This window comes from Cloeon dipterum, chromosome X (genome assembly GCF_949628265.1).
Source record: "Cloeon dipterum chromosome X, ieCloDipt1.1, whole genome shotgun sequence".
Lineage (NCBI taxonomy): Eukaryota > Metazoa > Arthropoda > Insecta > Ephemeroptera > Baetidae > Cloeon > Cloeon dipterum.
In genome coordinates this window covers 6141064-6168155 of record NC_088790.1, presented here as the reverse complement: position 1 = coordinate 6168155, position 27092 = coordinate 6141064, and the positions used below count along the sequence as shown (strand labels likewise).

The following is a 27092-nucleotide window of genomic DNA, read 5'->3' as shown; positions in this document are numbered from 1 at the left end:
AGCAAACGCAAACATTTGCCGAAACAGTAGACTTCGTTTGAATCCACCTGCAGACACGCTAAAATGCAAATTTAATTTACGACGAGGCACACACACATGTGATTTTTGCGTCTGTTTATTCGCACATTAAATTCCTGTGTTTGTTTTGTTATCGGCAAATGCAAGCGGCAGCTGGAAATTAGCGAACGCACACAAACAGACCCGCGGTGCTTTCGTTCAAGAATTCAATTTCGGCCTATCTCTCTGCTCCCCCTCATGAGAGAGTCGAGTCAGCAGGTACACACATATATTATTTGACTTTGGGGCGTGGTTAGTGGTGCGGCAAAGCTGCGAAGCGAAGTTGATTGATATTAATGTGGAATTTATCTGTGCAAGAAACATGAACGCACTCGAGCCGGAGTTTGAAGCAAGACGCAGAGCGTTTCAACGGAAATCGATTTCCCCGCTCATGTTACCAGCAGATTGGAAGTTGCGAGGGATAGGAAAAAACACAGAACAAGATCTGGTACAAATTGCCGTGCTAATAGCATCCGCAGCCTGCCCGAAGGTATCAATTCACGATTTGTGTTTGAACTGCATCAAATATTGAAATTTTGTCCGAGTAAATGTAATATTGCGATGAATTCACATGGTACAAAGGACTGAATCTGATTAGTCAGTTCTGGGAAAATTAATTACGGCCACAAACAGCTGTTATTAGATTGGCAGCAATTAAGTGGTCAGCGTGTATCTCGTTGCCTCGTTGCAAAAAAGGCCACTAACGGAATCATGGTATGGTGTGTATTCAACACAATTTGAAACAAGAAATGGTCGTTTCTGTGAGATCAATAGTTTCTAATGGAGCCTTTGAAGCTGTCATAGGTCCACGGTGGATGCACAGACAAGAGGACCTCATTGAAAGACGGCACTTATTTGCATGCCCCACGTTCGCCCGTGCAAAGCACAGGCTGGAGAGCAGCGAGAGAGAGAGAGAGAGAGAGAGAGAGAGAGAGAGAGAGAGAGAGAGAGAGAGAATCAGTTCCAAAGACACGAACTGCTCTTTCCCTTGGCAGCTGCAATAAATTGCGAACAACATGTTAATAACGCGCGCGTTTTAGTGCCGTGTGCCACCCCCTCGAGTCGAGTGAAACGACGCGCGTGCCGAGCAGCTTTTGAGCCGTGCGCCAAAACAAAGCGGAACACGAGAGCCAGCCCAGCCGTGCTCGCTTGATTATTATTATGTTATTTTACGTTTTGCCTCTGTGTTTACGAGTAAATTAGAGCCTTTCGCCGCGCCGCCGTTTGCGACGAATAACGAGCTACTCCACCTGCGAAGGCTTCTTTAGCAGCAAATAAATTACCCATGGGTTACACCGTGGGTGCACATTTAGCGGGTCGTTGTCGTTTGTTCTCGCTCAGGCTCTGGGAGTTAGTGCGCGCGAGCGAAGTGCAGGATTACGACGAGTGCGGTCGCGTTCTCAGTGCATTCTCCGCCTGCTTTCACGCTGGCAATTAAGCTGCCTCTATATAGAACAGTCAATCTGGAAATTTCCCGTCTTAAGCGGCTGCAATTTGTCAGCAGAGTGTGACCTCTAGATGCGGGCGTTAAACGGTCGCAATGCACCTTGAGTGCAATCCTACGCTCGAAGAAAATTGCCACACCCATAGAACTTTATTGTTTGTCACTCAATGGCACTCTTGGACTTGTTGAGAATTACGGGAAAGCAATTTAGAAGCTTTCAATTTTTATTTCCAATCAATAACTTTAAGTCTTTTTCTAGGATAGGTACAGTAATTGAGTCTGCAGTGGACATTCTTTACAGCATTTGTAAATACCAGTGAAATGTATGGTACACAAACTTAAAATAAATTCTTTGCATTCATTCCAAAATTCTCTTAAGCAGAATGGGAGAATACGCGAAAATTTTGATCAGACACGCTCTCAGCTGCACCGCAGCAGAGGATTTTGCCTCACCAGCCGTAAACGATTGAATCCGCTCACTTGCTCAGTGAAATAAAAAAGAGGTCACATAGCGATATGACTGATTCCGTGCAATTCTATGAATGTCACTGTGAATTTTTTGAGAGAGAGAGAGAGAGAGAGAGAGAGAGAGAGAGAGAGAGAGAGAGAGAGAGAGAGAGAGAGAGAGAGAGAGAGAGAGAGAGAGAGAGAGAGAGAGAGAGAGAGAGAGAGAGAGAGAGAGAGAGAGAGAGAGAGAGAGTTGGTATGTTGCAGGGTAAATGAGTGATGACCTGAAATCTGCACTCGTTTGCTTTGCAACTGATTGTGAAAGTATTCAATTGTTTTCCACGGCCGGTGAACAGCATACTGAGGGACACGAAATCACTGGATTCTAATGCGAGAACGTGCTGGCTTTACGTTTGATCATTGACTGCTTTTAATTGCAATTGTCGGCTGAAACTTGATTTGTATTTTGGTTAAGAATTTCAGTATTTGTTACAAGGTTTCATTTTATGCGCAAACTTGTTCCTTAAAATCCACATTGCAATAAAATAAGTGGTAGACACATTAAAAAAATCTAAGTTGTACTTGACTAAGCCTTTTTAACGCCAACAAAACGGTAGTTAAAGATCAAAGATGCAGTATTTATTAACAAACACGACGCGCAAATGCAAATCTTACTTATTTTGTTAGTTACGAACGCACTATAACGTTTCAGCGCAAGCAATAATCCTCTATAGTGGTGAAATCAGCCAAATCCCTATAATATCCACGAGCCTTAGTGTGCAAATCATACTAGACTTGGGCAATAATTCCATTGATTTCAGATTACGTTTAATTGGTCATAATCAGCTTTAAGGACAATGTGTACTGTGACTGTGATGAATCTACCTTACGTTCAGTGCGAGCAGAAGGCACCATATACGCTACCAGACTTAATACATTCATAATTAGAATTCTCGCAGCAGCTGAATGGCGAACAAAAGACGGATACAAAGGAAGGCGGGCGCCGGAGCAAGCGCCGTGTTGGATTTCTGATATATGGCCCTGAGAGCGAGCAAGATTGTCCTTAATTACTTGCACACTTCCGCGTTTCCGTCTGAGCGCTCAGCGTGCCCGAATTTTCCTCCTCCAGACATAAATCAATGAATGAAATAGACGCCCGCAGCATCATGGGAAGGGAATGAGCCTTTCTGTGCGATTGAAAAATGAATTTGGATTTTTCTCTCTTGCGAGTGACAGGCAGGAGAAACCAAGCTCACCGTTTTCGACCCGCTTTTCGCACAGGGACAATTTAGTAAAAGACCTGCGAGTCATAGACTGGAAATCACTGTTCAAGGTGTGCGGCGCATAAAAGAGAACGTTTCACTCGTGACACTCGCAGCAAGTACACCGTGCTGAACCACAATTGAATGAGAGATTTGCCACATGCACGACATCAACTCCCCAAGGACGGCCTTTACTTCCCACCGTTCACAAACGTCGCAATATATTATGTACATATATTTCCGCGAGCGCTCCACCACCACTTTTCTCGCCGCTTTTTGCCGTTGGCAGACGATGCAATCGCAATATTGCTTGTTGCAGATATGAAAAATACGGTGCACTCGCTGCTAGTTTGTTGTGCAGCCAGCCAGCGGTGCTCCGAACAGGACTTGGTGAAATGTGTGTATGTCTGGCTGCATGTCCTCTCCAACGCTCCGCGTGGCTGGCTGGTTGGATAAGTGTGTCGGTGAGCCGCACCCTGTTCATTCGCCAGCGGGGTATTTGATCGAAACAAATAGCTGCATGCAGCGGAAGGTGGCTCAAAGTAAATTTATATTGCCAACTGGGTAAATCAGATTTAGATGCTTCAAATGCAATGGAATGCATGATGCAATCTAACAGACCAAAAGAAAAACGGAGATTGATCTTTACTCTGCTGGGAAGCAGTGAGGAATATATATTTAATGATCACGAGACTTATTGCATTTTGATGAGAATATTGCGCACACTGTTTACTATAGTTTGATTTATTTTCATAATATCTCCTAGATATATTAATGGCTTTTCCAATTATTTTCTACAGTGAACCTATCTTTGAATGGATTCAGATATAGTAAAAAAATCAGGCAACACAAAATTAATTCTTCAATATTGTCGTGTGGACACAAAAATCAACTGTTTACTCTTTGCCGATTCGGAAATATTTTACTGGCAATAAAATTTACAGATTTATTAATGCAAGTCCTATAAGCAATACATACAAACTCAGCACAGAGCACAGTAGCTAGACCCATAAATTGACATGACTAGAATTACACATTACTCTCAAAAGTTTATTAGTTTACAATACCCTTGTCGTTGGTCAGTCTGGAATTTTCAATAATTTTCGCTCAATAAATTTCACGGCGGGGCAAATTGCACATTGGAAGGAAGACAATAAAGGGCGGCATGAAATTCAACTCCCGCACGTCCGGCCACCAGTGACCAAGTGCAATAAACTCGCAATAAATTGCTCGTGGCAATAATAAGATATTGTTATCCAAGCGTAGCAGCATATCTGATGGCAGGCGGACACTTTTTTCGTCTGGCGCGCGGAACAATATTACGGAAGCACAAAGATGGGAGTCGTAGAGAAAAGGAAAAGGTCGCGCAAAGCAAATGGAAGGAGCGAGAGGAGGAAAGAGAGAAAGGAAAGGCTCGGCTCTCAGCTCGGCCGCTGCTTAAATATAATAAAACAACTTTCCAATATAAAAGAGCGGCTTTAATAAAATATAGAACGGGCAAGCGACTCAATTGCAACAGAAAAATATTTTATATTAAACGACGGCGAGTGGTGCGATTCTCCTTCTCTTGCTCCGCAACGGATTTCCTTTTCTTTTCTCTATTCGGCCGACTATTTTCGCCAAGAAGCAGATGTAAGGAGCTGTTGCTCGTTCGCCTCTTTTCTCTCTGCCGCGCGCGAAAAAGTTTTACACTTAAGTGGCTCCATTTCTATATGCGTATTAGATTTGAATAAATGTGTGTCGGGAGCAGAAAAAATGGCGAAACTTTCCTGTCGGTCCCACACCCCCACCCACCCCTTTATTTCCTTGCGTCGGACTATTTCTTTCCGGGCGCTGCTCTCTTTCGCAACGATGCGCGAGACTATGTTTGGCCAAATAAATCCGGCATAAATCTTGCCTGGCACCACCCACCGACACCCGCTGCAAGACAAATCGAAGCGTATTGCTGGCCAGGTCTTCATTTTATTGCGTGCTATACACACACGCTCGCTGCACATTTAATCAAACTTTAAAGCACGACCATAACAGCACCATGGAATGAAATATCGAGTTTTGGCCGGCCCACCGAATCATAAATTTTAGTCACACCGCGACCAATATTCGCGGGAAAATGAAAAACCTCGTCATGCTAGGCGATGTTGCAGACACGACGCGATATATTGATACCACATCCAACAATGGGATATTGGACTGCTCAATTTATAGCAGCATAAAATTTATCTACTTGCAGCCTGAAATTTCAGCTGAGCTCTGCTTGCAATAAAAGGAGGAAAATACCCTTTGTCTCTACAATTCAGGCAAACGTAAGCAGATCTTTTTGCTTACATGTTGCTATCAGCTATTTCAGGCCTCCAACATTGAACATCATACGATTTCCAGCATTCTGCAATTCAGCCAAACAAATTGGAAGGGAGCTTTTTTGCTGACGAAACCTTGCTTGTCATGGTTTTCAGTTTAATTTCAGCATGTTGTTAAGACAGTTCAATTGTGTCTCAAAAGCTGCGAAAGTAAACGTTGCTCTCAATACTGCCAGTCTTTTAGAATACAATATATTTCATCTGCATGCAAAAATCTGAACTTTCCGCTTGTTTATGAAACAAAATCAAGCTTGAGTTTATTTCAGGCACACCGAGATACGACACGTCTGTTAAAAACCAACGTGCAAGCGTGATCCGTTTGCAAAAGTAGGTAAGGAAACATTTACGGTCGCCTCGACACACAGTCAATCTCGGGCAAACAAGTCGAGAAATGCAAATAGCCGGCAGCCACGACACGGCGGCGCCTCTTCCCGCCTTCCTCAAGATGCACCTGCAAATCGATTTCAATTACGTATGTACGCCAGGCAGGCAGCAGCTGCTCAGCTTCATTTTGCTCGGCGCGCGCTGCTCGAGAATGAAGGAGACGAGGCCTGAATGAAGAATCGAGCCTGTCAAAGCCTTCCGATGGGGCACACACACTCACGATTGTGGAACGCGGGCGATCCATCTATTCAAAGGTCTGTCGCGTGATTTGAGAGGAGCTGCTGGTGGCGGGCAAGGGTTGCGAACGAGGATTTCGCCCGCCCCGGCCGGCGTCACCTCTCATCGCGGCTCTTGTCACGTCGGCCGAGATATTGCCGTCGCTACACTTTTGGACTTCCATTTTTCCTTTCTGTACTCACTTAGCGAGTGCGGCCCAGCGGCATCTAATCCAATTTATCCCCGCCATAACACTGCTATCTAACTACCCAGTTCCGCCGCACCAACGTGCTCTCGGCGCCGAAATAAAAGCGTACACCAACAAACTTGCTACTCTGCGTGCTTCTATTTATTTTCTTTCCCTTCCACCGGCAGCGCACTTTTTAACATCCCATTCACACGGACTCGAATATTATCTCTAATGGAGAGGCGGACTGTTCGGGCGAGTTTCGACTCGCTTTCCCGGCGAACGTGCGTCTGTCTTGAGCCGACGCCGTTATTGTCCTGCTCTTTTGCGTCTCCTTTTGCCCGAAATTCGGCTGCACTCGTGCGTGAAATAATAGCGGCACAAGCCGATTCTCGTGTTCGGTCGCGTGCATCTCCTTTTTGGCTCCGCAACTACGTCGGCTCCATCATGAGTATGTATTTAAAGAGGGCGGGCCACCGTTAAGCGTCTTCAAAGGAATGGTGCTGAAATAAATTTCAATTTAGATCTCCTTTAGTATATGCACGTTCCAGCGCGCGCGCATACACCCTGAGCGCGGAAAAGGGGCAAAATGATTCCGTCAGCCGGTCGAACGAACGTCCAATTTAAAACTCAGCGTCTCCGTCGACTACTGAAAAATAAATTAAACGTGACGTGGCACCAGCTTTTTTATTATTTCATTATTTAGTCCGCCCGCGCCAGACAGCACTGCTTCTTCCCGCCTCCGCTGCAAGGCTACGTGAAACCTTTTTACTGACGCACATATAGTAAAAAAAACTAGAGCGATGTATACGAGGAAGAGAAAAGAGGAGCTTTTCACTCCTTCACCGCTGGCAGATTGCTATCGCGAAATTAAGACTCGGCAGCAGCTAAAATAACAGATTTCGCTTCCAAAAGAGCACACGCACTTCTTGGGATAACTTTTAGATTTTAGGTATGCGATAACCGGCGGCAACTTCTCGCCGTCTTTCATTGCAAAAAAGAGCATTCCTTGGGCTTCTCCCTCCCACGCCAGCTTTTGAGTTTCCAAATCCAAAGATCGGAAACATTTTGCCTGCTGTCGCCAGGATTACATATTATAAATCTATTACACTGCCGTCGTCAGATAATGCAAAGTACTGGCTGCGGAAGGGGTCGGTCGGCAGTTTAGTCCAAAGACGGAATTCATTATTTAATTGTCGCCCTCTTGATCGAACGACCCGTACCCAAGCAGAATTTCTAATTCGCTAGCAGCCACCGGGTCTGGGGGTTATGGGCTTTTGCATTAATCATTCATCTCTAATTCAGAGGACGGGCCGAACACAAATTGAATTTGAACTAACTGCCGAAAGAAAAACGAGGGGAAAAGACCGGCAGAATATTGCAGTGAGAAGAAGAAATTGTATGAAGCAGGCCCAAGAGAGGGTTTAACATCTTATATTTGCATTTTATTTTGAGACAAAAACATGAAGCAACGTCAAGCCAAATCTTTCCCTTGATGGTTAAAATTTGACTCTCATAACCATTAAGAATGAAACTGCTACTTGCAAATAAATATAAAATACAATTTAATGGCACGAATTTCCCACCTGACATGCGGTAGATTAAAAAAGTTAGTCTGTGCTGTAGCCTTTGAGGTATGAGGGCTTAGCTGAATTGAAAATATGCTAATAACTTATTAAGGCACGATGAACGTGTACATGATACAAAAATGCAACAGGAAACTCGAAGTGATTACGTTCAGTAGGTGGGCGGTAGGAAAATCATGGTCGCTTTCTCAAAGTAAATGTCACCAACAGGCTGCCACTGCTAATAAAAGCCAACTTTCGTAAACATGTCGGGTTGAAAGCAAACGGCTCATTTTTGCAACTTTTTTCCAGCTCGTTTCCGTGACGCATGTAAATAAGGAAACCACCTCATTAGGGAGGTCGAAAGGACAGCTATATGCAGCGTCCAAATTACGTGCTAAAAAGCGCGACTTGCGAGCGGCTTCCTTGTTACGCCCGACGAGAGCAGTAGGCAATCGGAAAAAATACCAACCTGGGAGAGATTCATGAATATTTCACCGAGCCAGCGCTGCCTGGAATAGTAAATCGCACGTGAGCCGAGAGGAGAAAAAGCAGGTATTGACAGGTGGCTTAAATTTAGCGGCTATAGAGGAGCTCTTTCTCCGTATCGGGGAGAGAGCGAGAGAGAGATTACTCGGCATTAGCTGCCACTGGAAGAGCAGTACCTGCGGTGTTTTTGCCCACTTGAATTATTTATAAAGGTGAAAAACAAGAGCGTGTTATATATATTGAAAGGAAAATATCGGGCGGTCAGTTTAACCTGCAGCCCCTCTAACGACGGCAGCCACTTACTTTACCGAGGGCCAGGCGCCAACAGAACTGCGATTTCTCTGCGCTCTGCGGAATGTGGGAGCCGACGAGAGGAAGAAAAACACAAACGCGCGCGAGCGGAGATAACTGGGCCAGCGGCGGACTTTTCACTCACCTTATCCCGCCTCGAGAGGTGTCGTAATTGAGCATTCGCTGGCCGTGCTTCCAAGTGACGTAAGTGGATGGATGCGGGACTTGGCTGATAACACACTTGAGCTCGATCGTGCTGCCGGTTTTGTAGAATTTATCAACCATTGGTACACCACGCTCATCTACGATCTCTACTCGTGGAGCTGAAACAGAGAAACAGAGGATCAATAAGTGGAGAGCCTGTGCCAGCCTGCAGCTTTCTTCCCTCGAGCTTTGGGTTTCGACTCACGCAACTTTGAAAAAGCCCCCGCACACGTGTTACATGTGTGCGCCCGACGTGTCATTTTTGCATCGAGATGCCGGCAGCGAAAAAGCAACTCTGTTTCCGCGGGAATAAGTAATTTGCGTCTGTTATCAAAGCAGCCGGCTGCTGCGTTTTCAAAAGTTTATGCATCACTCATTTTGAGCTGTGTGTTGTGTGCACACGGGGAAACGTTTGAGAGCGGCAGAGCGGCGCTACGCGGAAAAGCAATTCCGTGTTATTTGAGCTGAGTTTAACTTTTAGTAGGTTAGTTTTGAAAAGCAGCTTCAATGATAAATAAAGGGTCGTGGATTTAAACAGCAACCGCCGGTTGTTGTTTTCTCCGCGGAAAATGTTTTGCCATTGCAGCTTTTAAACGCATTAATTTGAATTTGTAAAGCTTTAAATTGCTGATGCCTTCAGAGAAGTTAAAGAACTGGAAGCGCTGCGTCAAAATTAATTAGCTAGAAAAACAATACAATATTTCAGAAAAGGAAAATTGCTGCGTAAAAGCGGGGAGAGCTTTTTGTCAAAGAAAACATATACATCGATCGGTGCTTCGTCATTTAATAATTTTTGCTACACAATTTCCCAATAAGTCTTGCCAGATCGCAATCCTCATGCAGTTGGCGTGAGTTATTTGCTCTCGCATCCCGCGAAGAATCGGCGAATAAATTTTATTGGACGTGTATTGCAGCAGATATGCGGCACATGGCACATTCACAGTAATATTCAAATGATAAATTCGTATTTATCTCTGCGTAATAAAGTGAGTTCAACTTTTAGGGCTGCGTGATTTGTTGTTGCTGGAACAAATCCAAGAAGTGACGCTTTCGACTATTGATTCCCGGCGGCGGCCACTTTCAGTTTCCAGCCAACGGTAAAGATAACAGGCATGCACGGTGTCGGGCTAATTTCGGTGAGAGAAATTCTGATAAATTCACAAAGCGGGCCTGAAGATTTATTCGGCTCACTTTTTTGCCGCAATTAAAACAACGACGGCGATATCTCTTTGTCTGCCTGCAGTTAATCAAGCTAATTCAAACGCGGTGTACGAAATTGTTCCTGCGAGCACAACTTGTTACACGTCGTAAATTAAAATTTGACTTGCACATAATTCGCCCAGCAGTGGTCCTTAATGAGCACGGCTGGCCAGGCACAGGCGGAGATTAAATTCGGATGAGCACTTTCTTGTCTAGTCGAGTTGGCTTGGGTTTCGGGCCGAGGTGAGAAGAACATGATTTACAGCCTCTCTTTGTTGAATTAATTATCCCTCGGCGCTCGGAAAATGAGAGCCGCCAGTCGGTTTGGAAGAAGCTCCGAGAGCGGTATTTTTTGCATGCATACTCAAAGATTGTTTGCTGGTCCGCGTTTTTGCGAGAACTTTTTCTCGCACCGGTGCCGCGGCTAATTTAACGGGGAGAGAGTGCGCGCGCGAGCATCATCAGGCAGCACGGAGGGCTCCAAAAGAGAGGGTGGGAAGTGTAATTGATGGCCAAAGTTATCCTTCCTAACAAATGATTTGAAAATACGATAGGTGTATCTCCATTTGCCAGGGGGCGATATTTATGTGTCGGCAGTCGGATTTCATTCCGAGTGAAATATTATTTTAGTCCATTATGTGCGTTATTCACGAGCCGACGCCGAAAATCCGTCTCCATTCTCGGCCCCGGGACACATTTAAAAATAATAAATGATCATCCACGCTGACATTCGAGTGTTTTATTCGGTATTTATCTGCAATCAATAACGTCAGGCGAAACACACGACCACGCTCGCCAAAATGCACCTCCGCAACAATATGGCAGGCTCTCAGGCAGCAGTTTTAATTTTTTTAATTCAATTTTTGCCAGCAGACTCGGGATTTTTTGCGAGGAGGGCCGAGAGTGCAATATCTCAGACGGTGAAAGGGAAAAAGGCACATTATAATAATGGTGGCGAGGACGGCTGGCATTTTAGCAAGATTAAATGTGCTTATGGTAACACAAAGTGAACCACAATAACACACACACACTCGGCGTTGGCTGCCGGCGCTGTTGCTGCCACCACCATCGTTGTGTGTTGCTGCTGCTGCTGCTGCTGCTGGATAAATTCAATAATGAACAGAGAGAGTGTGTGTGCGGTAAAATTTGCGCCGAACTCGGTCTCACCCACCCAGCGGCCCCCAACTTTCAGATAGGTCAAACCTCGCTCTCTCGGAACAACTCTCGGACACTTGGCCTGATGTCGGTCGCAAGTTTATCCATCATTTAGGCACCATTTGCGGTCGGCAAAGTATTTTATGGATTCTCGAGTAAAAACTTTTAACTGACGCCATAAGCCTTGCGGCCGCAAAAGGCTTTTGGATGACACGCGTCGCTTTCATCCCTCACGAAACACTGACTCATGAAATTTCTGAAATTTAGAGCTTTCGACTGACAATTTTTATGTGATCTCTTACAAAGGGGAGCGATACTCATGCTGCTCACGGAACCAGTTAATTCTTTAATAAATCGCCTTTTGAAAAGTCGCACAGCAATTGATTAATGTCCAAAAACCTACCATTATGGAAATGAGTCTCGGAGTCGCGGGAATCGATGCGACGCCCTTCCGAAGCAAACAAAGCAATTACAGGGTGAATTTAAAGAAAAAACACTGACTGTAAAGGAGACGAGGGAGGGAAGAAATTTCTGCGACGGCTCGGAACTCGGTCTGCAATAAAGCAGTCGCGACGAGAGACGCTCCTCCCAGCAGTGACAGTTCCAAACTGCGAGCTGAATAATTTTTTGATGCAAAAAACGCCAGAAAACAGAGCCGGTTGTGGCAACAGCAGTGGCGGCGCAGATTCAAAGAAGTGAGACTGTATAACAAAGTCGGAGTCATCTCTTCTGGCAGTTAAAAACAAGATAAAAAATTCGGTTACTGCTGCTTTCGCTACAACTGCAGCGAGCAAAGGGGTGCATACCATTTTCTTTCTCTTGAGGGAAAGTCGTCATCAATTTTTTCTTTGCCACTCAGCACGCCTCTGTCGACCCTGCCTTTTCGCATACACAGGGCGCTCACTGACTGTGTGGCGCTTTATGCGGCGCGCAAGCGTTATCATTTTAAATGGGCTCATAAAATTTTCGCACCCGTAAACAATGACACATTACCCACAGACTCAGAGGGTATGTGCGCACTCATTTTTCGTCGGCTCTACACATCGCGTGTAAAGAAGGACCGTGCTTGAATTACTACTCGCACAGCTATTCCAGCGTTGCTAGATCATTTCATGTGTTATTGCTCACTAGCTAAGAGCACCAACATCAAATATCAAAGGCAACTTTTTTTACTTCCGGAAACAAAGCCAGTTATTGAATTTCAAGCGAAGGAGAAATAATAGTAAAATCATTCAACTGTGTTTTCTGCCATTCTGAAAAAAATGATTGATTATTATGAAAATTGATTTATTTGAGCAAAATGGCGAGCGAATTCGGTTGTTGTGTAAAAAAACTAAAGCATACGTCCTTTATTAATTGGAATCGAATTTTTAGCTTGAGGCTCAATGCTCAAAATAAGAAAATAGAAACCAATGATTGTTCATCCACATGCAAAATGAGGGAGGCAAGCAAAATTTCACGTACAGCTAGACGATACCACGATAATCAGAGAGTATACACGTAAGCTAGAAATTACCAGATTCATTCTAAGAAATTTCTAAGCAGCATTCATTTGTGCAGAAAAAATGAAGCCTTCAGCGTGCTGCATTTACTTGGGACTGAATGTTTTGCTTAATGGGCCTCTTAAGAAGCAAAGAATTAAATGTTCATTCATGCGAACAATATTACTTCAGATTCTGGAGAGAGGCAAGAAAAAATCCACGCAATGCTCGACAAGTTCAAGTCATTAGAGCCCGTATTAAAGGATGCTGGAAATTCTATATTGCGAGTGAAAAATTTAATTGCTCCTTCGAATCTTTTAAACGAAGAAAAAGACAGCCACTTGCAAAAACTTGCGTAAACAACTTCTTGGCTTACTTATAATTTTTTTCATTTACCCCTCACAAAACATTTAAGAAATTATCCGAGCGAAAATTAAGAGCGCACTCAAAACGAAAGAGGCAAGAAAAAATACCTTAGCAAATAAATCACGTTCATGAGCCTGCTATGTTAATTTTAGACCTATTTGTTCGTAAATGTTCTCATGGTTCATAGAAGACAAAAATGATTAATAATTGTAGACTCACACTGCGCCATTCGGGAGATATTTATATTATTCAAAATATCTCTTCAAGGGGCTTTTAAATTTATTTCGGTATTTGTAGACCGGTATTGCACGAATGATTGATTTAAATGAAAACATACTAGAGCAAACGATGCACAATGTAGCTTATTTTTACAACAGTTTGTGCAGTCATCCTGGGAGAACTACGCATTCAAAAACAGTTTATTGCACTTTGATGTCAAAATGGCAGAAATATGTATTTATTTTCATTACAAAGCTCGATTCAAATGCAGCCTGCGAGTATGTGAAAGGTTTCGTTTTTAAATGAAACGACAGACGATTGTGTTGCACGTCGTGTCACAAAAGAACCTGAGCGACTGGGAAAAATTGCCAATAAATTATATGGCTCCCCGTGCGAGCAAACATTTCGCAGAAGCGCGCACAAAGGGACGCTTTCGCCTCTGCGTCAGCCGTCCATCGGTCGACCAACCGCCCACGCGTCCTGATGAATTCCACTTCCATTCGCGTCAATAGACGTGAATTTTATTGCAAGCGGGCGCGCTTTTCTGGACAAAATGTTTTATTTTACAGCCAGAGTTTATATTGGTGCTGCTTTATGTCGCGTCGTGCGTCGGCTGTAAAGAATTGCAAAGTGCGTGGATTGTAATTCCGTCCCCTGCCCCAAACGCCAAAAGGGCGCGGCTTTATTGCTGTTCGTCTTGTTTTCAATTCACCTCAGCAGATCATCCCTTAGGATGATATAGGAATATAAATGTCGTGTGTTGCCAGATTTTTTGTTTGCACAAAATTGATTTGGCGCATAACGTCTTCCCCACCAATCACCTACAGCGAAGGCGCGTTTTATTTTCAGTTCAAAATAGGCATTCTCTGCTTCAAGCCGTTTGATTCCTAATAAAACCTTAAGGCTTTGTAAACTAGAAATCCAACCTTGTTTTCTTGTATCTAGACTGATAATACAATTTAAAGTAGGGGCCTGATTCGCGTTGTAATAGTTTCCCACTTGTCAGATCTAATTAGATAACGTGGCGTTGAAATTTGGGCAGCCGAGAGCGTCTCTAATGTCTGCACGAGTTTGTTTTTTCCGATCAGATAGGCGTAATTATTTCATGTAACGCATAAATTATAGCACAAAATTGTCGGTGACTCACACATCTGTACCAAATTTTGCATTTGCCCGTTTCAAAGCGCCGTACCCCAGTCGACGCCATACCTGCGCGTCGCGTAAACCCGACCACCGCTGGAAAAAAACCAAAGATATGCTTTAATTTCCTAACTAGCGAACCAAGCAAAGTTTTTGCAGCCAGTCACTCCATCTTTAACAAACCAATTTTTACACGTGATCTGTTGCAGAGGATCTTGAAATATCTTGTTGCAATTTTAATACGTGGTATCCGCTTAGAGGGCTTTTCTGACAAAAATAGGATTCTGGGGAGAAGCAGTTTTAAAAGAGGGAGAAGGTTCTAAAAATAAAACCATTAAAAGGCTCAAAGAAGATCGCAGTAATGAACTGATAATAAAATTTTAAAAAAACTCCTCAAGGAGGGTAATAAATCTGCAATCTACACAATTTTAAACAATGAGAGCAACTTCCAATTTCATTTTAGCACTTCAATATCACAGATGATTTTTCAAGACTTATTATTGATAATACTTTTCAATTAAAGCAGACTTTGTTCTAATTGAATGAGTTTTCCCGGTAGACATGGAGATATCGCCAGTCAAGTGCAAATAAAGCATTCTTTTAATCCAGAAGCTCTCTCGAGTGACCTCATTCCGACAGCCGTGCAGAATTGCATTCAAATTAAATGTCAGGCAGGCAGGCAGCCAGTCCGTCAGTCGAGTGACGAGACAAATTATCGGCGGATGTGCAATATTGACGCCCTAATTGGAGGCTAATAAATTGAAAAGCGGACGTGCAGCTCGCGATAATAATTCGGTCGGTGCCTGGTACTCTCTTTCGAGGGCGACACATGGCATTTGAACTCCGACAGAATAAGCGAACGGCCGACGACCGTAAATTCGCGCTCGTTGCTTTTTGTTGGATTCGATTAATAATTCGCAACGTGCGACAGATGGCTCCCATCATTGTTGTTATCATTATGGTAATTCAGCCATTTGTTAGTGGGTGGATTATGACTCGGACGGGTGGCATAAACTTTGCTGAATGCATGAAAATTAAATTTGACGCAGCGATAACGTGTGACGTTAATGCATTCAATTATTTAGAATGATGATTAAACAGTGGTTATGCCTTCATTACAAATTAATTCCTTTGCAATAAACAACAAACCCATGCTGTTGCAGGTCAATAGTTTTAATTACGGTATCTGTTTATTGTCAATTTTAAAAAGCAAAATCGTAACAAGATTTGGACGTGATTCGTTACAAATCGATTGAGACGAATTGTTCGTCTGTTGCTTCACATTTTCCGCAGCGCTGATGGAATACAATGCCTCTTTAGGCTCACTTCATAAAAGGTCGCGTGGTTTTCGGCAACTTGTCGCGAGATAATGCTAGCGGCAGCGTATTTTTCTCCCGTGCGCTCACTCCGTCGTGTGGCGTATGTTTGTGCGAGACGCCTTGCCAGAGAAAAATCCTGGCCGATTGTGGCAAAAGCCACGTCAGCGAGCGTCGTGCTCCTTGCCATGTTAAATTTAACAATGTACGGAACAGAACAGATAGAGAAAGAGGAGAGAGAATCAAGCAACTCAGTGAGGCCTGCTGCTGTCTATCCTCGAGATAACTTTTGTGACAATCTTGTTAAAAAGCAGCCAACCAAAAGTTGGCGAATCTGATAAAATAAAGAAAAACTGCAGCAGCGGCAGGCGCGCCGCGCGGAATTATGATCGAGAAATACTGCTGCTGTTCTCATCGTGCCGACTCTTTCGCTCCTCAAGGCCGCCAGAGATGGAAGTCGTAGTAATGAAATCTTGCTTATCGCTAATGATGAAGATAATTTAATGCCGTTGAGTCCGGGAAATAAAGAGAAATACAGCCGCTCCTCCAAGGGTAGCAATTTACGACTACATCAGCAATTTCAGTCGCACTGAATTTCCTGTGGCAGATAATTCTAATATATATTCTGCTATCACACTATTTGTGGAAGTGGCCAATTACGCTTTATACATTAAGCGCTGCATTGACGTTAAATACCTAGTACTACTTTAATCTACTGCAAAAGAGTTAAAAGGTGAAGCTGAGATTTTTAATACATTGTCAGATATATGTAAACATTTTTGTTTAAAGAAATGGGAAAAATTTCCCAAATAATTGCAGCCTCATTAAAACATAATTAAATTCCTGATATAAGAATCCCGCAAAAATTGTTATGTTGTTTGTGTCCCCATAGCTACGTTCAATTTTCGTGACAAAAAGACGCTGCAGAATTTTCATACAATGAAAAAGCCTTACATAAGGGTTGGAATCCGGGCTTGTGAACTTCGGTCACAAGAAGAGTAAGTGGTGGGGGATACCACAAGAAGTTGCCATTTTGTCTCTTTTATTTGTAATCGACAATACGTGAGGTCAATCTTTTCAACGGTCACAGTGATTAAAGTATTCTCTGCGGCGTACAATTTTTTACAGGCTTGAGGGGCAGAAATAGTTGCTCCCCAGAACGTGAACGTGAGTGATGTTTTTTATCTTCAAAAAACCTTTATACCTAATTAATTCTGCTTTTCTTCTCTCTTAATTGATGTAGTGCTGCAAATTCTTTCGACCTCACCTTAATTAGCAAGTCAAAAAAAATACATAACTACAATACTCGCTCAAGAAATTATAATTACGTTCCCGCACAAGTGCCATCATCGGCTGAATGAAATCTTGAAGCGTACATGCTAAAGGTGTAACAGCAAAATTCCTGTCTCAATTCGTGATGCAGAGAAGTGAGAGGAGTTTGAGAGAACGCTCAAATCATTGGAGTGCTCCAACAAGTCTCACAACATGCATGAATTTCTCAATTTTAGATGTGATGATGCATCGAATACTTGATTTTAGTTTATATTTGTGATATTTTGACATATTTGTGAATGTTCAGAGAGCAAAAATAATACTCTAAAGTTGCACCGAATATATACGCAAATAAAGTACAATTCCAATTCCAAAGAAAATAGCCATTTGTACTATTTTTTTTAATATGTATATGTATTGTCAATTGTTAGTGAAATGCTCTGAAGACAACAAGGTTAAAGAGCTTCAAAATGAAAAAACTTGACGCTTATTTAAGTTAAAATTTTCTTCCAGTAACACACATTTTCCAAAAAAAAAAAAAAACGCGTATTCCTAAAGCCAAACGTACTTGTTGATGGCTGCTCCGCATTGCAATACTGTGGGGGTAAAATGAAAACCCGTTCGTTCAGCCAAGGTGTAATATAACTGTATTCAAAGGGGAGCAGCAATAATCGTAGCGGAAGGCCATGCATTTGAACACAGTTAGTTGGGTGCGTTGATTAAATTTCGCAGAAACGGTCGAGGCCAGCCGTTGCGGCAAAGTCAGCCGGTCGACGGGGCGCGCAGCATCTGCGCTGCGCTGCTTCTTTTTGCTCCTTTTAATGCAGAACGCATCGCAGGCATAAAAACGGCTCGTAAAAGGTCACTGATTAAACAATATTTATGTAATGTGACCTGGATGATGTGTGCGTGCCCAAGGGCAGAGATCAACAATAAAAAACGAGATGGGTGTCGAGGCAGTCGTAAAACAAGTTTTTAATAACTCCCCCTTGCAGTTCGCTTTTGAGGAGGGAACGAGGGGGATAATTTTGAATGGGTTCCAAGAGAGAGTTGAGGCCGATAGGGAGTTTTGTATTTTTAATTGGTTTGCAACGTTTCCTTATAGATATAGTTGCGTAAGAGACAAAATATCGAGTTTTTAATATTTATTTGATTCGACAAATTTGCAAAGAGGACATTGTATTAATAATGGAGTTTCTCTTTTATAGGCATGAAAAAACGTTTGAATGGTATATTAATTATATTTTGCACAAAGGAGAAGGAAGTTTATCGACATGTATTTTGCAATTTTACCTCCCAAAGTTCCACCCACGAGTTTAGCACGTTAGCACTCTGTAATTCTGCTTCGTTGGCTGAACAAAAGCAAACTGAGGGCTCGGCGATCTGAGGGATGAAATTTAGCATGAGCGAACGAGTTCCAATCTTGCATAATACCGCTTCGGGTAATTGGCCAATTTGGAATTGATCGGCGCCGCTGGCAAGTGGAAAATGCAATTTGAGCGAAAGGCAACAGCGGCGGCACCCGGGCATCTGTTTTTGTTGTGCTGAGGACGTGGCCATCGGGGCGTGCACAATCACACACAATAACATATCACTGCGCGTTTCAAAGAGAGCCGCCTGTCCGCCAACAGACTATCAGCCAGTGTGCGGATTTAAATATTTGTCATCTCTGCGTGTGTGTCCTCGTGTGCCCGGCCGCCAAATTAATGGAACGGCATGCGGTTGCGGATTACTGTCTCATCATTCTTGGATGTCAAGCCAGACAGGCTGTTTTTTAACTTTCAATTCAGCGCATCCGTCCGGCTTGACTGGTTAATTGGGGTGTGCCCACGCGATTTTTTTTAACCAAAGACATGTATACAAACCAGTTTTTTATCCAAAACAAATATTGACCACCGCAGGGTCTCTGGGCGTTTGGCCCGATTGCGAGCAAGTTTCGCTTAAAAATTGATGGGTAGACTCAACGCGCCCGAGCAAATGGATTCGTCGAATTTCGGCTCCAAGTTCACATGCCCCGGGGATGGGTTCGAGTCTGGAGCTGATACAGATCAATCAGGCCGGCGTTTGCAACTTTACGATCACGCTCCAGAAGCAGAGCGGCCTTTATTAGCTGCATTTAGCCTACATCCGACGCTGCTGTCAAAGGAGCAATGTACTTTTTGCATTCTTTTCCTCTCCCTCGTTCGCCATGTGCCTGCCTCAAAGGGTGCTTTGAAGCCAGGATTCGAAGCAGCTTCGGATGAGAACAAAATGGAACTACTTTTGATTTCTGCCTTCTTTGACCCACCGCGGATCTCTCCGCGAAAATCTCATCAAGGGATTCTTTCTGTGCCGCCAAATAAAACGAGTTCCGCCGCTCCTTCCTATTTCCACCACTCCCTCCTAATTTCTGCTCGCTGAATTATTCCATAAACGCACCGACGGCACAGGCAATTCTATCCAATTTCTCGGCATCAATTTAAAAGCTATTCAGCAGCACTAATCAGATTCCAACCCGGCAAGTAGCAGCTACTCTTGCGGAGAGCGTTTTCCGGTGGCATACGCAATGCCTCGCATTCCCATGAAAGCAAATCTTATCAAGCTGGTTCAAATGAATTTCAAGAAAGTGCAAAACTTTTTCATTTCGTAGTCTGGAAAAATCCGATCCACGGTGTAGTGGGGGCTTTTAGTAGATGGCTTTTCATCATGAGGACTAGTCGGAAACTTGAATGCGAAAAAGGCAACAGAGCAAAAAGAGGCCCGACCGCAGCAGCCAAGTCGATAAAGATTCCATCAAGAAGTTGCCAGGCCGCGCCGCCGGTTCATTACCGGCCATGAGAATGCCCGCCCTCCCGCCCGTCGTTGTCAGTCAGTCGTGTGTGCCATTAATATCCACTCGGCGAGTGCGAACAAAGTCATCAGCCGGCGGAGAACATGCATGCAACCGGCGCGTCACGCCCGCAGAGCAAAAAGCCTACCCGGCGCTTCCTGCACGCGCTCGCCCGCTCGCGGCGGAACATGCATGGCAAACAGGCCAGCGCGAGCGAGGGACGCCTTACGTACTCACCTACGACAGTCAGCAGAACTTGCAGAACACGAGGGGGGTGAGAGGAGACCTGACACTCGTAGTGGCCCTGGTCCCTGGCGCTGGCGTAGCGGATCTGCAGGCGCCAATCATTCGGCGCCTCGAACAACAGCGAGAAACGGCTGTCGCTAATGTACGTGTGCAGGCCGAAGGTAATCAACCGCAGCTCCTCGCCGTGCCGCCGCACCCAGGACACCTGCAACATGACACCATGCAAACTGTAGTCGTACATACACGTATATGCAAGCAAAATCAATCTTCAATTAATTAGTTGCATCCAAACTGATGTGTGCAGCTTGTAAGTCGAGAATGTAGACGGAACAAACATGAAATAAAGTAGGACGCTTATTTTAATCAAATTGTAACTCAACCACCTCGTTTTGACTAGCGAAGTTATAGCTATTTTTTAATATTGCGAATTACCTGTAATTACTTACTATATCTAAACAAACATTTTACGTTATGTTAAATCCCCTTAATTTGTTTCTGTTAGAAGCTGTCAGATGCTCATACATGTTTTAAAAAGTCAAAGATTTAAAAATTCCGCAACTATTTTTTCATTTCATTTATTTATCATTTATTAATATGGATTGTTTAAAAGACTTATTGCAAGGAGAATAGTAATCTAAACAATCCTTACGCAGGACAAGAGTGGGACGAATTATTTTAAGGCTAGCAAATAGTGGAGTGCTGGAAAGCTGTTTTTTTATATTTATTGGATCTAAAGAGCTTGCAACCAAATTAAGTCTTCTGATCCAATGCATTACGTGATATTTTTATATTTTCCAGTTTTGAGTGCTGTCTCTGTGCATACAAACGAGTTGCCTTACAGAACTAAAATAATCACCAACAAAACTACATTGAAAACAAAAACCAAACTTTCCTCCTGTCTCCTGTCACTTACCTATAAATAATAATTGTATTATAATTGACATCAAATCATAATATTTTCACTTTTGAACCAATATTTGATGGAAAAATCACATCTATATTAATATAATAGCATAGAGTCAGTTGATAAATAATGGCTAACCATGAAAAGGTTTCTTTGCTTGTAAAAAGAGCTACATGCGCACAGCAAATACAGTTTTTATTCGTCGCGAAAAATGTGGAGCAACCCACGCAATCATCGCTAGACTCAACCGTGCACAGTCAGAAACCAATCTGATCAGAGCAAATACGAGTTGAGGTGGGATTTCGTTTTTAAACCGCCGATTCGGTGCAAAAGTAATTATAAAAGGGTGGTTGCCGGGCGAAAATTTCAAAGACCTTTCCTCTTCACGTGCCGGGGCCCGGACTCGGTAACAACGATGAAATTATGAGCACCGGAACTTCCCCTGTGGTCATCGGGCTTTCAGGCTGATGAGAATTCAAGCGGTTGTGTTGCGTCACATTACATACACCTGTCTGCCTTAATTTATTGAGCGCCCGCGGGAGGCAACAGAATGCAATTAGACCTGTCACGAAATACAATTCTATTAAAGCACAACAGTGTCTCTGGCTTGTGTTTTGCATAAATTGATTTTCCAGCACTCGCGATTAGCATCCCTGAGAGAGGCCTGATTTATTTCACGTAGCCGAGCAGCAGCCAACCCTGTGAAATTCGCTTGGCGGCCCCGGGTTTGTGTGTGTGTCGATTCAAATGCTCTTTCCGCCTCGAGAATTATTACCTCCCACTGACGGGATTACTATCTAGAGTACACACACACACACACACGGTGTGTTTGAACGACTCCCCCTGACTGCCTGCGGCAATAATTTTGATTCAATGTTTATTACGTGATGTTGCAAATAATGTCGACTTGTCGGCGATAAGAAGATTTCACAGAGTAGTACCGTTCCGGTGTTGATTGCGTGATTTATAGACTCCATTGTGGCAGAGTCAGATAATATAGCACTGTGTCAATATGAATAGGTGTTGACGGAATCGAACTCTGTCGAAGTGTAATGAAATGAGTTGGTGAGCATAAGAAAAACTTTTGTTATTTGCAAGGCGGAGCGAAGAAAGTTAAGCGGATGGCAATTTTCAGCGCATAACATTTGAGCTTTTGAAAAGGTGTGTCACGTCTCACAATCAAAAAGATATAAGCGAGGGTCTGAAGCAGATGTTCAATATTTCTTTGCGTGCGAAATTGTTGGCCTTTTTACCACCGAATTAACTCACAATAAATAAATGCAGCAAAGTGCGCTTCTTTTTTTGCAATCTCAGCGATTCGTAATAAAAGGGAACCCCTATCTAAGTAAGATTTTTCTCTCATGTGCCTACTCAGATGAATTAATTTAATTAGAATTCCGCTTTCCGTTCGCCAATTTCCTCGTCGGAGCAAATTGCAAGTAACAAGATTTGGAGACAATCTTGGTGGAGAGCCGTTCATTCTGTCTCGCCAGTCGGCAGCGGCGGCGGTTCGGCGCTTCCATAGGCCTGATTTAATTAATTGAGGGCTTTCGCGAGAGGAAGTAAAAGCGAAGAGGGTAAATTCTGTTTTTGCGTTTCCTCTGGTGCCGCGGGAGAGGTCGACGGCTGGCGTCGCCAACCGCAGATTGCGATTATGCAGCGTAATTAAAGAGAGCTGCTCTGCCGCAACTTCCAACGAATAAAATTTAATTTGACCTCATTAACGCAAAAGGTGATTAAAGCAATGCCTGCCGCGTGTGATCTCCTTATCACCTCTCGCAAGTGCAGCAAACTCATATTTCTGCTCTTGATTCGGATCTTTAGTGCCTCCGTCAAAAGAGCATACGCTCTCATCGCCACATTTTTGCCAAGCAATGCCTTTCTTGCGCGTCCTCCATCAAGCAAAAGTCGAGTTGCCACTTTTTCTGCCACTTGTGCACACTTCCCTCGACTCTCTAAGCGACTTTTCACGCGCCAAGCGCGCGTGTATCGACAGGGCTCTAGCGTACGATCCCAGCCGGATCGACATCATACGGAGCAAGTGCGACATTAACTTTTGCATCCCACATGCTATCACGTGAAGCAAAAAGAGAGCAGCTTTTTCTTCGGGCGCAGTGGAATTTTTCCCTTTAGCCAACGGCTTTAGGATCTTTGGAGAGAAAGCTATTTTTTAGCTAGTGTCAACCATCAGCATAAATTTCTCCGGTTTTAATAGAAAAATAGGACTATAGCTGACAGCCACACATTAAAACTTTTGCGCCAAACAACAGCAAATTCGAGCCTTGGCAAGTAGAAGGTTCAGTCTTCTAAAGTGAAATTAATGTGGTGTATAGAATAATTCTGAAAAAAGCTTACATAACAGCTGCAGACAGCAAACATCAGATGCGGAGTCTTTTATCAAAAGCTAAAAGTCTAAATCTTAAAAAAAAATCGGTAGAGCTAATTCCAATAAGGGAGTGATAATGGGTAACTTTCTGTGATATTAAACAAATTAACTTTTACCATTTTTTTGAATGTGTTAAGAACAATCTGACGTTGTGCCAAGCCGCCAAAGCAAAAACGAGCATTGATATGTGATTTAATTACTCTGTATTTTATGTCTGTTGTACACCTTTTGGTGTTTAATAAATATTTCATAATGGGTAACTTTTGAAATCTATTCAAACTTTTGGAATCAGAAAACGGGCGGTTGAGCGTAATCTCCTTATAAGCTCAAATTTCTCGTTGGGAAAACAATGGAATCTCATCTATGAACTTAACTGTAATATAAACAGTATAAAATAACAGTTAAAATTGTAATATAAATCGTTAATTTCATTATCTCAGTTAAGGGCCTATTGACCAAGCAACTGGCTTTGTTGCCACGGCACTGACAATCATGGCAATCTGTACAGTTCTGCTTACCGAGATTAATTTTAACGTGGAACTCTGCACTTTCAGCTCGTGGTGATTAGAGCAAAAGGGCCAACAGGTCAGCGGCCAGATGAAAAGTTGCTGTGGCGACTGTGCAAGGCAGTCATTTGCGACGAGAAGCTCTAGGAGGACTCGACGGCATAATATGTTTATTAGTGGGTGCACATACCTCTCTTTATGGGCTCCCGAGCCACTCTTTCGCAGTGGGTGGATATTAAAAAAAGTTATTACCAAGCAATTTGAATATTTTGCCAGAGAGTGGAGCGCGCTGGCCGGAGACCACTTTTCCGCCGCGGCAAGGCGAGCGAGCGAGCGAGGACGAGCAAAAATGGGCGCAGGCATATTTATTTCCCCGGTTAGCGGCTGCTGCTCTAGTTAGTGGGGGATATTTAGCATTGAAATTGACTCGTTTGAATGCGACACGAATTCACAAACACGCCCTTTTCATTCCCGACGACGCAGACGACGAACCAGATAAAGGTTAAAGGCGCGCAGCTCCATCCTGCTTCAAGCTTGGAGAGAGAGAGAGAGAGAGAGAGAGAGAGAGAGAGAGAGAGAGAGAGAGAGAGAGAGAGAGAGAGAGAGAGAGAGAGAGAGAGAGAGAGAGAGAGAGAGAGAGAGAGAGAGAGAGAGAGAACTGGGTTCGCTTGCTCGCGCGCAAAATAAGATCAAGCCGTTTTCATAATGCAGAATTTAAGTCCATTTAGCACACGCAGCTTGAAAAAGGTACATGACTGTAAATGTGAGAGCGCGCATGTTTAGGAGAGGTGCGCCAGGCGCCAGTGGCAATGATATTAATGCACATCAATGTGAGCAGATCAGAAGTTTCCAATATTTTTCGTGATGTTAATACAAATTTTGGCAAACCGCATATCGTTTTGAATCCTTGCAATCTCCGCCAACTTGGCGTTTTTTATGCTTGCTCTACTAGCTCAAACTGTTTTGCCAGTACAAGAATTGTATGATCCTTGAGTGGTCGAGACAATACTACGCATCTCTAAGCCGCGGTTAATTTCAGTTTTAGTTCTGGAAGAGAGAGAGAGCGAGAGAGAGAGAGAGAGAGAGAGAGAGAGAGAGAGCGTGGCAGGCCCATCCGCCCTCTTTGCTGGCCGTTCATGGAATCCCTTCTTACTCTGACCAAGTCCCAAATGACAATTTTTTCGACGACCCCAATTTTCCTCTCCTCTCACGCCCTCTATAGCAGTCATCGAGTATTGGGTAAAATTGTATTGATCGCTATCTGTTATCAGGGTAAAACCATGACACTCGTCTACTCAATGACGAAGTCCCCCTGCTAAGCGAACTTAAAATGTTCCAAATGTGCATTCATGTGACTAAAAATATGAGTTGGCGCATTTGAATAGCACATTCTGTGGTCGAGGAGACTTAAAAAATTGTGGGTGTATCACAAACAATATTTAGTGTTGGTTCAGCTCCACCAAATTTGCTTTTTTTCGCTGAATGCGGATATTCAAGCAAACACTGAACGCGAAACAACGTTATCTTATTACTTTCCTTTGTTCCTTTGAGAGAGCGAATTTCTCCAGGTGGCGATTGATTCTGCTCTGTGAATATGCGTCCTCAAATATTCCTCCTTTCAGTTGCAATTGAGAATAACCAGAATAACAATAATACAAAATCTCTCGTCTTCGCAGCTGAAAATGATATTCTCAGTAAATGCTTTATACGCCTCCGTCATGCTCTAAACAAATACAACTCTGATTGAAGACGAGAGGGAATTCAGGCGACGCATCCGTTCCCACACTCGTCATGCCCACACGATCGGAATCGACGCCCCGAAGTACCTGCGTCAATTGAAAGGAAAGGACGGACAAATTAAATTCCCAATTGAGAGCAGCTCGCTTTTCCTTTCCGGCTCATGGTGTCACCATTTTCCGCGAGAGACAAAAATACGCAGGCCGTGTACACACACACACATACACTTGTAATTGAAAGCGGCGGCACGTTCGCAGCTGCCGGCTGTCGCGGCCTCTCCAGAGTTTCCGAATCGGCGCCGCATCTGCACCCCGCTGAGCACAATCTGCGCTCGTACACGGGCCATGCGTGTATTTGCATGTCTGTTTGTATACGTTTTCGCCACACGAGCATGCACGTACATATGCAAACTGTCTCACACGACAAACTTGCGTCGGTTTTGAGTGAGTATCGATCACGCGAGATTCGAATCCGCTGCGAGCGAGCAGCCCGGCGTAATTTATGGAAAAACAAACACACGCAGCAGGCGCGTTTGACATTTGAGCCATTCTGGACCAGATTCCAAATGAGCTGATTCCGTCAATGCCGCGCGCATATTTATTATTTATTTTTGTGGCTCATGAATATGAACATGTCGCTCGCAAATCCGGAATACGCGCTGGAATTTTTCTGCATAGTGTAACGTAATTGTTGCAAAGGGAGAAACGGCGGGACACACACAGCAAGCAGAGGGGCGAGAAATTAAATTTCACGCTGCTGCGTGTGCTCAGAGGCTGACAAAGAGAATGCTCTGCTGACGAAGTATTTCGCATTCTTTAGCTGCGGCGCGGCAGAAAAGCTGCAAATGGTATAATCATATATCCACCGTCGCGTGGGTGGGGAGGAAAATTTGCATTTTTCATTAGAAATGTAGAGTCGAGAGCTAGGTTGGAATCTAGAAAGCTGCGATTCGTTTATGGCACGCTGATCTAATTTAGCTCAAGGCTCGCTCTCAAACACTTCTCTTTCTGTGTGTGAGATAAGACAGAATATAAAGCATTTATTTAATTATTTATGAATTAATTATGTCTGGAACGTTTCTTTGAGTGCAGCCCCGTCAGAATATTGTGTTTGCCTCGATGAAATTTACATCTTGAATATAGCAATAATGGAACGAAGAGCGAGCGAGCGAGCACGACCGCCTTTCTCGAAGAAAATTTAGCTGACAGTTTTAAGATACTTGAATGATATTAAAAGAAAAGTGGAACTTTGCAATGGACTGAAGTGAAATACGTAGCGGAAAGCAAGAAGTTGTCATTTATCCGGGAACTGAAGCAATTACCCAAGCGAACCTTTCGCATTTTGTTGTTTTGCGCGCCGTAGCAAAGTATGGGCAAATACAAAGGCAGCGAGTTCTTAATGAAAGTGGCAGAAATGGCTAAGGAAAACGGCACCATGCTGCAAAACAAATAA

General features: G+C 43.6%; 1 protein-coding gene across 1 annotated transcript in view; it reads right to left on the bottom strand.

The window, feature by feature from the left end:
- The window catches only part of LOC135945052 (neurotrimin-like), a 94392-nt gene that overhangs the window by 15965 nt on the left and 51335 nt on the right, over nucleotides 1–27092 (bottom strand). Inside the window, exons 4-5 of the mRNA XM_065492437.1 lie at nucleotides 20099–20312; nucleotides 8845–9022 (exon numbers count right to left, since the gene is read on the bottom strand). Of these exons, the coding sequence (XP_065348509.1) occupies nucleotides 8845–9022; nucleotides 20099–20312 (392 nt within the window). The remainder of the gene's footprint in view (nucleotides 1–8844; nucleotides 9023–20098; nucleotides 20313–27092) is intronic.